Source organism: Petromyzon marinus, chromosome 22 (assembly GCF_048934315.1).
Source record: "Petromyzon marinus isolate PM22_M1 ecotype Great Lakes invasive population chromosome 22, UKy_Petmar_22M1.pri1.0, whole genome shotgun sequence".
In the NCBI taxonomy this organism is placed as follows: Eukaryota; Metazoa; Chordata; class Hyperoartia; order Petromyzontiformes; family Petromyzontidae; genus Petromyzon; species Petromyzon marinus.
Genome location: NC_133688.1, coordinates 10623934 through 10641265, shown reverse-complemented (window position 1 = coordinate 10641265; position 17332 = coordinate 10623934). Strand labels below are relative to the sequence as shown.

At 44.3% G+C, this 17332-nt stretch overlaps 1 protein-coding gene across 1 annotated transcript in view; it reads left to right on the top strand.

Annotated features, from left to right (window-relative positions):
- The first annotated feature begins 1193 nt into the window (after positions 1-1193).
- LOC116945019 (alpha-synuclein) overlaps positions 1194-17332 on the top strand; it is a 30191-nt gene continuing 14052 nt past the window's right edge. Inside the window, exons 1-2 of the mRNA XM_032959072.2 lie at positions 1194-1335; positions 14894-15019. Coding sequence (XP_032814963.1) covers positions 14899-15019 — 121 coding nt within the window. The 5' untranslated portion in view covers positions 1194-1335; positions 14894-14898. The remainder of the gene's footprint in view (positions 1336-14893; positions 15020-17332) is intronic.

Sequence of the window (17332 nt, the reverse complement as noted above, 5' to 3'; positions counted from 1 at the left end):
AAATGTCTGTTGAATGTCTTCTTACATATAGCCATACACAGTGTACAATGTGTATTCACACATTGCATGCGAAAATATTTCTCCATATTTGTATAATGCTCAATTTAATCCTGGTCATACCCAGGCACAAGGGATAGAGATCCCACTGCACACATACAGACATACATACAGACACACCCACTTACAACCACACACAGCTCTTCCCTTAATCTTTCTCCCTGTCCACACACACAAAGGCCCCACATCCAGCACTATGCAGATGATCAGGGCGAGTGCTGTAAGCAAGCACCTATTAGCACTTGCCCTGACAGTGTGCCAAGCTAGCCTTGCCTCTTCACCCCAGTTAATTCAATGTAGTAGACACAGAGAGACCAGCCTCAACTATTCACATGCATTAAAAATTTTCAAATATTCCCCATTTCAGTCTCATAGACTGTAGGGGAAAGTGCAGTTAGGCAGCACCACACCCGGCCACCTTTGTCTCCCCATTACTGTTGTGCACTCACAAGATCAGATATTAATTTAAGGGTGAGTCAATCCAGAGGAGGACCAGGTCAGGTTCATGCATACACTTACATGGGAAAAAATATCCCCTGTGTAAACTTGTGCTGCCTTTTGGGGTAATTTTTGTTGTTAGAGAGCACCTATTAAGGCCAGGACGGTGCATGAGGAGGTGGTGTGAACAGCTGCACACGCATCCATCTTTTGTCTACTCGGTGCTGATGTTTACATAAAGCACCGGGTATTTATTTAAGGCGGAGTAAAATTACGGGAGGTCCAGGACCAGATCAGATATCACTGATGATCGCCATGGCTAGGGATCGAGCTCAGGCCATCGGATTTCTAACAAAAACAAAATATCCCCCATATAGCCTTTGACAGACTGTTGGAGCAAGCACTGTTAGCGAGCACATATTAAGTTCCAGAACGGCACACGGGTGACTAACACCATGTATGTATATTGAACTCCTTTCGCATCGTACGTAGCCAAACCATGCTAATCGGAGGTTGCGGGGGAAGGACATCAGCACGATACACTAATTTAAGGCTGAGTCGACCGAGGGGAGGGCCCAGAACCGGTTCAGATGTAACGCACACAACGCACACAGCCAGCATCACCTCCTCATCTCTATGCACAGGCACACAGCTCCTGCCCCACCCCAATGCACGCACACACAGCCCCATCCGCACCTCCCCATCCATCCCCACGAGCAGAGCAGACATACAACACGCGCAGGCGTGCCACTATAAAGGGGTGAGGCTGAGTGAGAAAGGATCCGATCCCGCATACAGCAACGTCCGCTCCCACTCGCAGGACCAACATCTTCCCCCAAGGTGAGACGCCTTGGACCCGTAGTCATTCCTCCACGGCCATTCGTTATTTCATTCATATGTCCCTGTGTTCGTGCATTCATTCTCCGGACAGTCGGTGCCAGAGCTCAAGATATTGACAGTCATACGTGATCGTGGTGCGTGCCAATTCCCTTATAATTGTCGTGTTGCAAAACGGTATGCATACGAATGCATACATTTTTTTTGTTCATTTAACAGTGCATTTTGTTATGGATTTATTTAATTGAGATTGAATATATAATGTTGCGCTGTTTGGTTGTAGGAACATGAAAGGTCATCCCTGCGCATAGCGGCAACGGCAATGCAGGGGATGAAGGTTATTCAAATCCAGGCTATTGTTAGGGTTGGTGGTGAATTGCTATCACAGTGGTTATTCTTTGGAACAATGTTTGCAAATGTGATGGTGATCATATATCTTGTGCAGTATATGGTTTCCTATATGTGTATAGAAAACAATCATATATACAATTGTTCACATATAGGTATTTAATTAAGAGTATATGACACATTCGGTACTAATTCCTCGACGTGTAAAAATGATCTAAGTTCTATTTTGATATATATAATTTACAGTGTAATATATGTAATGTACAGTATCAAATATATACATATAGCGCATATTTTTGTTTATATAGTGCAAAATATGGCATCATTGCGTGTAGAGTGGTAGCGATTCAACTGTTAACGCACTCTTGCTTGGACAACTCATCAACCTGAGAGTTTAATTGCTGACCATGGCTAACATCAGTGGCATGTGTTTTCTGAACCTGGCCCGGCCCACCGGGTTCCATCGCGTTTCACCAGTGAATAACGACCAGTGCGGAGAAGTATGGCCATACAACATCCGCGAACATCACCCGGGTGGGAAGGCCCTGTCCAACAGTGGACTGACAAACGGTTGAGAGTAATTACTAATTGAATTGATAATAGGTTTTCCCCTTTTTTGTTTGCATTCTGACCACAAGCATTGTGGTCAGAATGCAGACATGATTCCTTGTTAAAGGTTTCAGTTTGGTGTTTTAACATCTTAACACCTGTTTTGTTGCCAGAAAGAAGGGGAAAAACCTCTTATCATATTTTGGTACTGGCAAAGGAGGTCCCATGATACTATTTGAATTGTTCATAATTGATTATTATTCATCATTGTCACGCACGTGAATCGCAAACTGCCTCGCGCATGGAATGTACTCATTCGTGTTTTTAGATGTTACCATACTTGAAGTCATCCTCACTGTGTTCACCACCACCACCACCATCAATGTCCATTGGAAGGGCGCTCGAATGCCGGTGCGAGCTACCGCCCCTCTAGGCGTCTGTGCCTCCCTACGCACTGCCCACAGCGCGTTGCGCTCCTCGTTCAGCAGCGGACTCGACGTGCACGCTCAGAACGTGAAATCTCTACCCCCTCCACGCCCACTGCTGCCACTGCTGCTGTCTCTCTGCTCCTCCCCTGCCTCTCTGCAGTGCTACGGTGGTGGCTCGCCCGTTTTTATTATCGTCGTCGCTATTTATGCCGCTGGATTACGGCGCCCGCGGTGCAGGTGGCTGGGGCTGATATTTAGTTGGTGGCCACTGTTCACTCGCCGCTGAGCTCAAGGGTCGATGGTTAGATTCCTCGAACGGCCCTCGAATTTCTGCAGGGAATTAGCTTAGTCCACTGAAACAAACATGGGGAGGAGGAGGAGGAGGTCAAATAATGAAATGAAATATCATGATGACGTTTAATTTGGACTTATTTATGTGGGGTTAAAATCCAACTTACGGATAGGTGCCAGTTGTCAGAATCAGGGATTAGTGCTACGGTTCGAGGTTGGTGGCGTTTGATGCTGATGAGTGTGAAGGGTGCCCCCATGAGGTTTGGTGAGCATTTGAGTCAGAAATCAGAGTAGGTGTTGGGCATTGGGCTTTGGGTTACGAATACAGTTTGGCAGTGTTGGAAGTCATGTAAATAGTCCTATATATATAGGATCAGGGTTAGAGTTGTAACCTAGAAATGTATTGGGTGTTAGGGAAAGGTTTGGCATTAATATTATAAATTAATTGTGAAGTCTTTTATTAGAAAAAGGGTGAATGTTTTAGTTGGGAGAATATGCGTTTAATTATGGACTGGTTATAAAGGGAATGTATTGTACAATCAGGGTGAGCATTGATAAGGTCTGAAAGTGTGGATTCCTATTACATTGTACCTCAGTTTTGCGTATATCAACCGTATAAAACCGGTTATGTGTAGAATTATGTAGAATGTGGATCATGTACGTAAGGTAATGATTTTCTTATTGTAGTGTCCTCTGTTATGAAGTCTACGGTTAACGCTCTCTCAATCATAATATACCACAGTAGGCCATCGTGTGACAATATCAAATCCCAATATGAAATACTCTAGGTGTAATCTTGATTTGAAGCTTTCGTGACTGCAGGGATCCATACCCTTTGGTTTCTTCGGTAAAGTCACGTAGGTAGAAAATAAAATAAATCACGACGTTTCGATCACAACACAAGCGGTCGTCTAAGGCGGAAAAATGTTAATCCAGCAGGTGTAGTTAAACATCAATAGTAGCCATTCTTGCATAATACCAAAAAAGCAACACCTTCACATACTATATAGATATATACAATATCTCAATGGGCGTTCCTCTGGCTAAACAAAGGATGCTGAATCAAATTGCTGACAAGAACGTTAACGGGCAGTAACTTGACAGCACCTCGACCCCTCTATTTGACAGAAATCGCGGCGCAGTGTTTATCGCGTGCTGCGTGGACCGGTGGGCGCGATTGTTTACATCGCTGTGCCGTGAACCCGGTGGACCTGAGTTCAATTCCCGAGCACGCTCAGTGCGAGTGATGCACAATGAAATCTAAACCGATCCTTGGACCCCCTCATCGCTTCACGGTCCCAGACTGACCGGAGTGGTGAAGTATGTCTCAAACCGACTCTTATGATCGACACTGTTGAAAGAGGGCCTTCGTCCAGCAGTGGATTGATTTAGGGATGATTAAAAAAATTTAATCATTATTTCACAATCGTATTTTTTTTACAATGGCTGCGTTCAGCCGGGCAAAATTGACCGATCGCTGTCTTTGCGTTCAGAATCTCAAAACGAGCACTCTGCAATGTCGAAGTTTAACATCCGCTATCAGGATAGTGACGAGCAATCAATCTAAACAACGCCCTTCTCTGCATGCGTACATCCCATCTGTTAACATTGATCCCCGGGTGACGTCACTCGCTTCAGCGGTCGCGCACGGCTCCTGACGCAACGCAGCAAAGGGCCCTTGCAGTGGCACAAAGGAGCTTTGGTACCGAGAGCCGGATTTGACACGGCCTTTCTGCGGTCGTGAAGACATACACACGTACCCCGATTGGTGAGGTATTGATAAGAGCATATCATGGAGGTCGGGTGTCAACTACATTATACTCGCGAGTTTCATGATCTGGCAGAGGGCAGGAAGCGATGGCGAGCTGTGGTGGCATCACCGTCATGACCTGCAGACTCGATTAAATTATTTATAATTAACAAAAAATATTTGACCAGGTAAGGCTCACTGAGCTATACAGCTCTGTTTTGAGAAGCGACGCGCCCACAAATGATAGCCCAAGGAAGTAGCTTATCACGTGGAAGTTTATAGCAGCCAAATACTCTAAGTGCTTGTTTCTAAATGTGGAGAGGGAAACCGGAGGACCCGCAGAAAAATCCACGCGAACACGAACAAGGCGTCAGGGTCGGGGTCAAACCCATGACTTCCTGTATACCAGGCGAGGTAGTTGACATCTCGCCACTCAATTGTCCCACGAACTCCTTTGGTCAGCAGGGCATCGTATACTCTAAGTGCGTGTTTCTAAATGTGGAGAGGGAAATCGGAGGACCCGCAGAAAAATCCACGCGAACACGAACAAGGCGTCAGGGTCGGGGTCAAACCCATGACTTCCTGTATACCATGCGAGGTAGTTGACATCTCGCCACTCAATTGTCCCACGAACTCCTTTGGTCAGCAGGGCATCGTGACTCATCAGGGGATGGCGCTGAAAGATGAGGCCACGTCACATTGACCTGTTGTACTCAAAAGTAGATGGTGCTTCCTAACGATGTGTAAAATCTGGCATTACCCCACGTCAGTATTAGGTAAATGTTAATCATCAGTGCGGGAATGGTCTCAATGAAATGAAAGTAGTTATGTATGATGTGACTCCTCTCTCCATTAAGCTTACATTCCACACTTCTCTTCTTCCCTCGTACTCCTCTTGGCTGTCATCTCTCACCCCCCTTCCACCCTCTCTTTGCTTGGCTCTCCAGCCTCCTTTCAGGTTCCTTATATCATAGTGGGGGACTGCAGATCAATATCTTACTTTTATTCTCTTACTCATATTTCTGCATTCTGCCAACGTTTGTTTGATGTATCACTCAAGAGGCTGCATTAAAAAAAACATGATGTAATTGGTGGATAGGCTGAGAATATAATATCAGCTCACCACACGTGAACATCTAATTTCCGGGTGATTAGCTGGATCCAAACACAATCTCTTAACTTTGCTGGTTTAATGCTCAATCATGGCAATCATGAACCCCCCCCCCCCCCCCCCCGTAAAGCACCCAGCCAACTACGAATCTGCCACGTGTCATGATGAATGCTATGCCCATATCAGTGCCACCGAGTTAGAATTGCTGACATTCGGGGTTAAAATCCTGGACTCCAATTTGATGGACTTCATCCAGTCACCAATGATGATGTAAACACCCATCAGCATTCGGTTTTAGATGTCATTCAGTACAGGGCAGCTGTGCAGGTTATTTTATTTGTGAGATTAACCGAGAGTGACTCTCTCTAAAGTCTCCGAGTTTATTTTATTTCACCAGGGTGGGAACTCAAGACACCAGGGTTAGAGTCTCATTCGCAAGGGTGACCAGGATCACCAAAATGACAAAATCAAAACAAATAAATGAATAAAATAGCCTTGAGGCAAATGGAAATCCGAACAAAAACAAGTGTGTCGCCTGAGAAGTGGAAAACATTGCGGACGTAAATCGGTGTTAAACAATAAACCCGCTGTAAGATAAGTTGGCTTGTGCAGATTATTTTTTTAACTGATCGTAGTAGAATTTCAAAATTAAATTACAGAAACATTAAACAGATATGGGGGTGACTATTGTGCTAATTTGTAAACAGACAAGGACCTATGTCAAATGCAATTGCAAGTGAAGTTACCGTAAATAATTGACAGTTCAGCATCAATTTGCAATTTAAACGGGGGAGTAACCGAGTACATTTGTGAAGCGATGGAATTCCAGGTGCTTGGGGCATTAACAGATAATGAATAAGAACCAGGTGATTTTTTGTTGTTCCTTTCGCACTTCATTGCTGTGGGCATCAACAATTTGTAGGATTTTGATCCTGAATTAACACACTCCAACGCAAGTCCCTGCGATCTTCAGGTCGTCTCCTTCCAAGTACTCCAGGGTCGATGCTCAGTTCCTGGGGTGATGATGGGGCTTTTGGCCACTGTGCAGCCTCCAGACTCTGGAACAACGCTGTGCCTTCGCTAATAAGACAACGAGAGTCGTTAGAGCTGTTTAAGTCTGTTTTTAAATGTCACCTCTTCAAATTGGCCTTTATTCCCGCCTAGTTCTGGACGTCTACCCTGCAGGTTCTGGTTATGTCCTCTGCTTTTCTTTACGCGGTGGTGCATTGGGATCTACGGATGAAATGCGCCATAACAAATGTAAATTATTATTATTACGTTGGATAGGTAAGGGGTGGAGTTATGTAAGTGAATTAAAGGTGACCTTGGCCCATTGAATCTCGTTCCGAGTTGAATGAGTGTGATAACCGGGTCTTGAATTTAGCATCACAGCGATGAGATAAGGCATAAGGCAGAATGAAAGATAGGATTTGACAAATCCAAAGTGATTCTAGAGGTTGATTTGTATATGACATCAGCATCGTCTCGGAGAGGCATAAAGGTGGTTGCGATTAAATATTTCCGCATCAGAGGATGAGAAACAGGATTCATTTCTATACAGTCCACATTTTAATTCTTATTTTTTTAATTCAAATTATAAATCTGAGGTTTGGTGTCGAAGTGAAAATCGCCAGAGTCCAAGAGGAAAGGTTTTCAATAGTTGTGGCTGCAGAGAGCGGTTATGGAGAGAGTGCCGTGGCTGGGAGCTGTTGTGGAGTCGGGGCTCATCACGGTCACACATCGTGTCTTGCACAGTAATACCCCACTTTACGTGGGGAATGCGTTCCTGAAAGGCGCGACGACGAATATCGGAACGACGTGAATCAAAGCGATTTTTCACGATCGCCAAAATACTGCACGTGAGTAATATATTGTACTCTACAGTGCAGTACATTTCTTCACGTGCGACGCAACGTGGTAGTTCGTGTGCATGGTAGTGGTGGGTGGCGGAGGCGAAGGTTGAGAGGCGACGGGATAACGAGAGAGGACGGACGATGCTGACAGCGACGTAAGTGTGGGGTTGGGTCGACGCAAATCAGGTAGCGTTGTTAAAAAAGTGGCGTCATCTTTGCGTGATGACGTCAAAGGTAGAGACGTAAATCGGGGTATTGCGTAATTTGAAGTCGGGTGGAGTTTCAAGGTTATTCAGTTTTATGGATGGGTGTAAAGTTACCTTGCAATTGTAGTTGTAAAGATCCTGTGGAATAGCAACACACATGGCATTGTTTTAAAGTAGAACTTTAGATTGAGAGAGATTTGATGTATTATGTATACAGATTGAGAACAGAATGGGACTGAGCACAGAACCCAGTGGAACGCTTTTGCTGATCGGAGTGAAGTCAGAGGAAAGATTGCCCAGTGTTGCACGTTGTTTTCTACTGTCTCAATTATTTACGAACCAATCTGTAACTTTTTCACTCGGGCCACAATCGAGTCACCTGGTTCTGAGGATGTGATGATCAGTCGTACCAATGTGCTTTTGCCAAGTCTCTGCAGACTGCTGAACAGATATTCTCATTGTAAAGGTGTCTATATATGTTGTTTAAAACTGGACAGGTAAATGACAATTTCGAATCAATGGGTATTGAGTTGAAATGTATTGACAAATTAAATATATGGTGTATTGGGAATGCAAGATCATTGGCACTGATTTTTTTGAAATATCGGAGCAATGCAGTCTGGTCCGGCAATATTTGAGGGGTTAAGTTTTTATGAAGGATTGTTTCTACTTATTTTAAGCCAAATGTGCAAAAAATAAAATATAGGGGTGGTGGTGGTGGCTATTTTTGGACTTTGTTTGGTTGATCTGATTGAGCAGTGATCATTGAGGTTGTTTCGTAAGATGTCTACATAAGAGGTTTTACCTGCCAAGTGTTCAGAAAATAATTTAAATAAAGGAATAACGGTTTAAGTGTTTAAAATGCGTGGGGTTAGCTTAAGCAGGCAATTTAGATTTAAATCGCTGAGGAGTATCGATTCTAAAGCTGAAAGTGGAAGCAAGAGGTCACAGATCCCATGGATTGCTGTAACAGGAGCCATCGAAGGTTGGTCGCTTAATGCAAGATGGAAATACTCCTTTGACGATAGCTGGATCTTGATCATGATTCATTAGAATTCCTTTGGATGAGTTACAAATTATAACGGTGAGCTGTTGTAATGAGATTTAGTGTGTATATTTAGTGTGTATAGTTAGTGTGTATAGTTAGTGTGTATATTTAGTGTGTATAGTTAGTGTGTATAGTTAGTGTGTATAGTTAGTGTGTATATTTAGTGTGTATAGTTAGTGTGTATATTTAGTGTGTATAGTTAGTGTGTATAGTTAGTGTGTATAGTTAGTGTGTATATTTAGTGTGTATATTTAGTGTGTATATTTAGTGTGTTTAGTTAGTGTGTATATTTAGTGTGTATAGTTAGTGTGTATATTTAGTGTGTATAGTTAGTGTATAGTTAGTGTGTATATTTAGTGTGTATATTTAGTGTGTATAGTTAGTGTGTATAGTTAGTGTGTATATTTAGTGTGTATATTTAGTGTGTATATTTAGTGTGTATAGTTAGTGTGTATAGTTAGTGTGTATATTTAGTGTGGATATTTAGTGTGTATAGTTAGTGTGTATATTTAGTGTGGATATTTAGTGTGTATATTTAGTGTGTATAGTTAGTGTGTATATTTAGTGTGTATATTTAGTGTGTATATTTAGTGTGTATAGTTAGTGTGTATATTTAGTGTGTATAGTTAGTGTATAGTTAGTGTGTATATTTAGTGTGTATAGTTAGTGTGTATATTTAGTGTGTATATTTAGTGTGTATATTTAGCGTGTATATTTAGCGTGTATAGTTAGTGTGTATAGTTAGTGTGTATATTTAGTGTGTATAGTTAGTGTGTATAGTTAGTGTGTATAGTTAGTGTGTATATTTAGTGTGTATAGTTAGTGTGTATAGTTAGTGTGTATAGTTAGTGTGTATATTTAGTGTGTATATTTAGTGTGTATATTTAGTGTGTATATTTAGTGTGTATAGTTAGTGTATAGTTAGTGTGTATATTTAGTGTGTATAGTTAGTGTGTATATTTAGTGTGTATATTTAGTGTGTATATTTAGCGTGTATATTTAGCGTGTATAGTTAGCGTGTATAGTTAGTGTGTATATTTAGTGTGTATAGTTAGTGTGTATAGTTAGTGTGTATAGTTAGTGTGTATAGTTAGTGTGTATATTTAGTGTGTATAGTTAGTGTGTATAGTTAGTGTGTATAGTTAGTGTGTATATTTAGTGTGTATATTTAGTGTGTATATTTAGTGTGTATATTTAGTGTGTATGTTTAGCGTGTATATTTAGTGTGTATAGTTAGTGTGTATAGTTAGTGTGTATATTTAGTGTGTATATTTAGTGTGTATATTTAGTGTGTATAGTTAGTGTGTATATTTAGTGTGTATATTTAGTGTGTATATTTAGTGTGTATAGTTAGTGTGTATATTTAGTGTGTATAGTTAGTGTGGATATTTAGTGTGTATATTTAGTGTGTATATTTAGTGTGTATATTTATTGTGTATATTTAGTGTGTATAGTTAGTGTGTATATTTAGTGTGTATATTTAGTGTGTATATTTAGTGTGTATATTAAGTGTGTATAGTTAGTGTGTATATTTAGTGTGTATAGTTAGTGTGTATATTTAGTGTGTATAGTTAGTGTGTATAGTTAGTGTGTATATTTAGTGTGTATATTTAGTGTGGATATTTAGTGTGTATATTTAGTGTGCATATTTAGTGTGTATATTTAGTGTGCATATTTAGTGTGTATATTTAGTGTGTATAGTTAGTGTGTATATATTTAGTGTGGATATTTAGTGTGGATATTTAGTGTGCATATTTAGTGTGCATATTTAGTGCATACATTTAGTGCGTATATTTAGTGCGTACATTTAGTGTGTACATTTAGTGTGGATATTTAGTGTGTATATTAAGTGTGTATATTTAGTGGGTAGATTTAGTGTGTACATTTAGTGCGTATATTTAGTGCGTACATTTAGTGTGTACATTTAGTGTGGATCTTTAGTGTGTATATTAAGTGTGTATATTTAGTGTGTATATTTACTGTGTATATTTAGTGTTTACATTTAGTGTGTACATTTAGCGTGTATATTTAGTGTGTACATTTAGTGTGTATATTTAGTGTGTATATTTGGACACCTCCGGGTGGAGCGAGTCGATCGGTTGTGAAGGTGTTAAATCCCGCAATCGAAATTTTCAGAGTCAGCGATCTTTGAGCAGAGCCAGGTTTCAGAGATACCCGCAAAGTCGGAGATAAAAGTAGAACACATTTGAGTGAATCGATTTTAGGTCGCAGACTTCTTATGCTTAGGTGCAATATGCAGAACCCTTTATGATCAAAAAATGTGTTTGTGTCATAGAAATTGTGACAGCATTAATGTGGCTGGTTTATATTCCACCCCTGAGGAGGATGAGCGAGATAAAAACCAAAAAATGATGGGCCCTGAATGGTTAAGGAAGGAAAACAACGAGATTGAATTCTTGAAGACTTCCTAGAGGACCAGTATTGAAATTAGGTTTGTAGAGGGATCTAATTGCATAGCGATTGATAAGCCAAAGGGATCCATGTAGAGTATATGTTGATGAGTAGTGATCTCCGGCTGAATGGAGACAGACACGAGGAGTAAAAATAGGTTGATACGAAACACAAACTAGATACTAACAAGCGTTTTTCAGCGTACAAAACATTTTTTGGTATATGTATTTGTGGAAACAAATTTGTAGAAACAAATCAGCAGACAAAATTGAAAAAAGTAAAAGAAAATCAGTGCTCTGACGGGTCAATATCAATGCTGGGTTCATGGTGGAGTTCAGTGCTGGGGTTCATGCTGTAGCTCAGGGCTGGGTCCATGGTGGAGCTCAGTGCTGGGTTCATGTTGTAGCTCAGTGCTGGGTCCATGGTGGAGCTCAGTGCTGGGTTCATGTTGTAGCTCAGTGCTGGGTTCATGGTGGAGCTCAGTGCTGGGTTCATGGTGGAGCTCAGTGCTAGGGTTCATGGTGGAGCTCAGTGCTGGGTTCATGGTGGAGCTCAGTGTTGGGTTCATGGTGGAGCTCAGTGCTGGGTTCATGGTGGAGCTCAGTGCTGGGTTCATTCTGGAGCCCAGTGCTGGGTTCATGGTGGAGCTCAGTGCTGGGTTCATGGTGGAGCTCAGGGCTGGGGTTCATGGTGGAGCTCAGTGCTGGGTTCATGGTGGAGTTCAGTGCTGGGTTCATGGTGGAGCTCAGTGCTGGGTTCATGGTGGAGCTCAGTGCTGGGTCCATGGTGTAGCTCAGTGCTGGGGTTCATGGTGGAGCTCAATGCTGGGTTCATGGTGGAGCTCAATGCTGGGTTCATGGTGGAGCTCAGGGCTGGGGTTCATGCTGTAGCTCAGTGCTGGGTTCATGGTGGAGCTCAGTGCTGGGGTTCATGGTGGAGCTCAGTGCTTGGTTCATGGTGTAGCTCAGTGCTGGGGTTCATGGTGGAGCTCAATGCTGGGTTCATGGTGGAGCTCAGGGCTGGGGTTCATGCTGTAGCTCAGTGCTGGGTTCATGGTGGAGCTCAGTGCTGGGGTTCATGGTGGAGCTCAGTGCTGGGTTCATGGTGGAGCTCAGTGCTGGGTTCATGGTGTAGCTTAGTGCTGGGGTGGGGTTCATGGTGTAGCTCAGTGCTGAGGTTCATGGTGGAGCTCAGTGCTGGGTCCATGGTGGAGCTCAGTGCTGGGGTTCATGGTGGAGCTCAGTGCTGGGTTAATGGTGGAGCTCAGTGCTGGGGTCCATGGTGGAGTTCAGTGCTGGGTTCATTCTGGAGCTCAGTGCTGGGGTTCATGGTGGAGCTCAGTGCTGGGTTCATGGTGGAGCTCAGTGCTGGGTCCATGGTGGAGCTCAGTGCTGGGTTCATGCTGTAGCTCAGTGCTGGGGTTCATGGTGTAGCTCAGTGCTGGGTTCATGGTGGAGCTCAGTGCTGGGGTCCATGGTGGAGTTCAGTGCTGGGTTCATTCTGGAGCTCAGTGCTGGGGTTCATGGTGGAGCTCAGTGCTGGGTTCATGGTGGAGCTCAGTGCTGGGTCCATGGTGGAGTTCAGTGCTGGGTTCATTCTGGAGCTCAGTGCTGGGGTTCATGGTGGAGCTCAGTGCTGGGTTCATGGTGGAGCTCAGTGCTGGGTCCATGGTGGAGCTCAGTGCTGGGTTCATGGTGGAGCTCAGTGCTGGGTTCATGGTGGAGCTCAGTGCTGGGTTCATGGTGGAGTTCAGTGCTGGGTTCATGGTGTAGCTCAGTGCTGGGGTTCATGGTGGAGCTCAATGCTGGGTTCATGGTGGAGTTCAGTGCTGGGTTCATGGTGTAGCTCAGTGCTGGGTTCATGGTGGAGCTCAGTGCTGGGTTTATGGTGGAGCTCAGTGCTGGGTCCATGGTGGAGCTCAGTGCTGGGTTCATAGTGGAGCTCAGTGCTAGGGTTCATGGTGGAGCTCAGTGCTGGGTTCATGGTGGAGCTCAGTGCTGTGTTCATGTTGTAGCTCAGTGCTGGGTTCATTCTGGAGCTCAGTGCTGGGTTCATGGTGGAGCTCAGTGCTGGGTTCATAGTGGAGCTCAGTGCTGGGTTCATGGTGGCGCTCAGTGCTGGGTTCATGGTGGAGCTCAGTGCTGTGTTCATGGTGTAGCTCAGTGCTGGGTTCATGGTGGAGCTCAGTGCTGGGTTCATGGTGGAGCTCAGTGCTGGGTTCATGGTGGAGCTCAGTGCTGGGTTCATGGTGGAGCTCAGTGCTGGGGTTCATGGTGGAGCTCAGTGCTGGGGTTCAGGGCTGGTAGGCAATTGTTATTGCCGGTATTTCCCATATAGCTGTACAGAGTACTCGCCCATCGCCGAGATTTGTGCTTCTGCGGAACATAGCCTCGAGGTGGATCTCTCACACCAGGGTCGAGTCACTCTCGCCGGGTTACCAGCGGCACCCACGTGTCATGGATGCAACGCAAATCATTCTTTGTGGTGAGCAGCAGCAGCAGCCGCAGCAGTGGCAGCAGGACGGGATGAAGGAGGCTTGATTTGAAGCTTTCGTGACTGCAGGAATCCATACTCTTTGGTTCTTTCGGTAAAGTCACGTAGGTAGAAATATAATAGATCACGACGTTTCGATCGCAACACAAGTAACCGTCATCAGGTGAGACAAACACAGCAGGAGAACTGCTCCTGCGTCTGCAGTTCTCCTGCTGTGTTTGTGTTGCGATCGAAACGTCGTGATCTATTAATTTTCTGTCTTCGTGCCTTTACCGAAAGAACCAAAGAGTAAGAAGGGGGCTGTCTACACTGCCAAATACAACGCTGTCTAGAGGATGTGTAAGAAAGACAAATAATATGTAGCAGGGGGCTTACAGTTGTGTGTTTGGGCTGTACTGCAGTGGCATGGGTTGCTGCATAGGGGGGTTTGGAATGGTTTAAACGTGTGCCTCGGTGCCGTTAGCACGACTAGGATACACGTATTTGATTGTTTATATTTTATAAATCCAGTTTAGTGGCAATGACGGTGGACTCTTTAGCAGAATCCTGCAAGTTCAAATCTCAGTCGAGGGTTGTTTCAGCCCATAATGTCTTCCTGGGTCAGTAAGTTAATCACCACTTTGCTGGAAGTCAACAGTGGGTGTCCTGTGGCCAGACTGGTCATTGGCACAGTCACGTGGAATGACCACCACTGGCTCCAGTGTCCAGTGATTATGGGCACCGCCAAATGCTGATTTGAGTATCGATGTACTTTAATTTTCCGATATAATTTTGCCGTATTGTTAAGTTGGCAGGTATATTCTGGTGGCAGTGGCATTGCTATTGAGTGTGCATGTAGTGCAGCTGTACCGGGGCCCACAGGCCCGACCGAGCCCAGGCTCCGGCCTAGGACGAGGGCAGACGGTGAGTGGGCCCCATTTCCTTCCTTCCAACAGGGCCCCATCCATGCCAACCACGCTACGCCACTGCCGAGAGCGGTCATCGTTATTCCCCGCTCGGCCAGGGGTGTCTCTGCCTGTCGCGCTGAAACGTGATGGACGATTGACGGTGATGTCGCTGTCGACGTGCGCAGGCAGCATGGACGTGTTCAAGAAAGGCTTCTCGATGGCCAAGGAGGGCGTCGTGGGCGCCGTGGAGAAGACAAAACAGGGAGTGACCGAGGCGGCCGAAAGAACCAAAGAGGGCGTCATGTACGTGGGTACGGCCTCGCACGCAGCCTGCCCCCCACACCTCACCATCACCCGACGCAACTGGACACTCGCGAGCAAGAGATACAATTAGAAACTCCAACCCGGGAGATACAAAAGTGGCCAAGTGTGGGTGATGGCACGGCCCGCAATCACCTCGTGCGTTCGGGTCACCTTGGTCTGGTGCTGTTTAATGAGTCTCGCCCGGAGCTGGTGACGGGATAGTTTAATAGCAGGCATTTGATGTCTGGTGATGATTATGCAACAGTCGCAAGTTCGAGCAGAAGGCTGTGATGGCGTGTGGCAGGGAGGGGCATTAACGACATTCACTAACATTGGCCACTTGACATTGAACAACAATTGCTGTGTTACCCTATGTTATGGGAATGTGAAAATCCCACTGCTGAATCAAGGTCAAAAACAAAGATGAGTGCCAGCCAATGCCCTCTTGAGCTGGAAGATTAATTGATTTTGACGTGAATGGAATTTTCCCAAACAACGCACAAGGGTAAGCAGAAGAACTGGAGAGACATTTTCATTTTCATAAGGTTCAAGGGAAGTGTTTTACCTTACACGAATTGCACGAATGGATGTGGAATAGATAGTTAAAGACGCGTGAGAGTTTTCGTTTGTAGGTGCCTACAAATGGCACTCACCCCAATGTGCATTTTTTGCAAGGGAGACACCGAGACTTGACCATGTGAATGAAGACATCCAATGATTTTACATTTAAATACATTCAGTGACTATCCTAAGTGGACAAAACAACGTAAAAACAAACAATAAACCCCGGTGTGAACACAGTTACCACTATCAATAAAATTGCAATCAATCACAGTTGCATAGCAGTGGAAATGAGTGGTTGCGCTGGGATGGCATAGATGTCAAGCTATATCTGGGTGGGGCACTCAACTCACGGCATGCTCACCGCTACTGTCACAAAGCATCCTCGTGCCTTTGACTTGATTTCTATTATTAACTCGCGCGACGTATTATTTGTTTTCCTATCGCACATTGCACCAGACGGTGCATCCTGTTACATAACAGGGAGGAAAATGGAATACCTGGAGGAAACCCACGCGTTCGGCGGGGCAACACTGTAAAATTATTTCCAATCATATGATGGGCTTAAAATACAAAACAATTTGGAATTGCATACGATAGAAAATACAACTGAATCTTAAGACACTAACAATGAGCTACTGGCTAGTGTTGTCATATATCCACTGACTGACCCAACGTTAGAAACTGTAAACATAATCCTGCATTGCACTGTAATTCCATACACACTCTCCTCGTTGTTGCATTCATCCAAGGTTCACATAATTTGATCCTTGCTCTTGCAATTGTCACAAATCATTTTACACACCTTTAATCAATCCACTGCTTTTGAACGTTATGGATTTGTGGGGAGCGGTGGTGCAGTGACTCACGCATTGCACAGGATGGTCCAGATGTCTTGTGACCCCCTATTAATTCTCTAAACCATAAAAAAACACATTTATACCGATGGGCGTGAGAACAGAAATGAATAAGCAAAGGAAAAACAATTGATAGGGGTTAATTAATTTGTGGGTCACAAGACATCTGGACCACCCTGTACTACGATTTCCATAACATGAGTTCAATTCCAGGCCGTGTCAAATACCAGTTGTGGCTCTTTGGTGCCCCCCCTCATGGCGACTTAAGTAAATCAGAATCTTTATATCGACTGGGGGAATCTGATGAGCTATAAAGCTCTTTTTCACAGGTGGCCAGTAGAGTGTGCATATCTCAATCTGGCGCTTCGGAGGCCAAAGTTTGTGGATCGTCACAGGATAAGGGTTGGTGTGGGATTAGCAAATTTGGGGTTTGTGGATCATCACAAGCTGCAGAAGCAGCATTATCAATTATCTTTATCTTCATTAGCTTCATAAATCATAATTGGATTTAATTCAACATCTTAATTTATCACTAGCATTGTCATCATTAAGCTCATAATAAAAACTATTTCTTGTGTAGTATTGTATAAGGACGAATAAACTTCTATATGAGGCACACACTGTTTATTGTCTTTCCTTCGACACAGTCCCTAACACACAAGGGGTATACGGTCCCCTTACCCGAGACCTAAGGAGGTATGGCCTCCGGACTCGGCGGGACCTTAACTCACGAGTTGCCCGCTAACCTAAGCGTCCTCCGGCTGGGACCTAGGGGAGGCTAGCTGACCCACCGCTGGCTCGGTGGGTCCCCGACCACTGGTTACGCTGAGCCTCAGCCCTTAGAAGGGCTGGAAGGCTGGGTCCAGGGTCCTATCTATCTTCAGCCCGGGCTTCGGTCTTCGT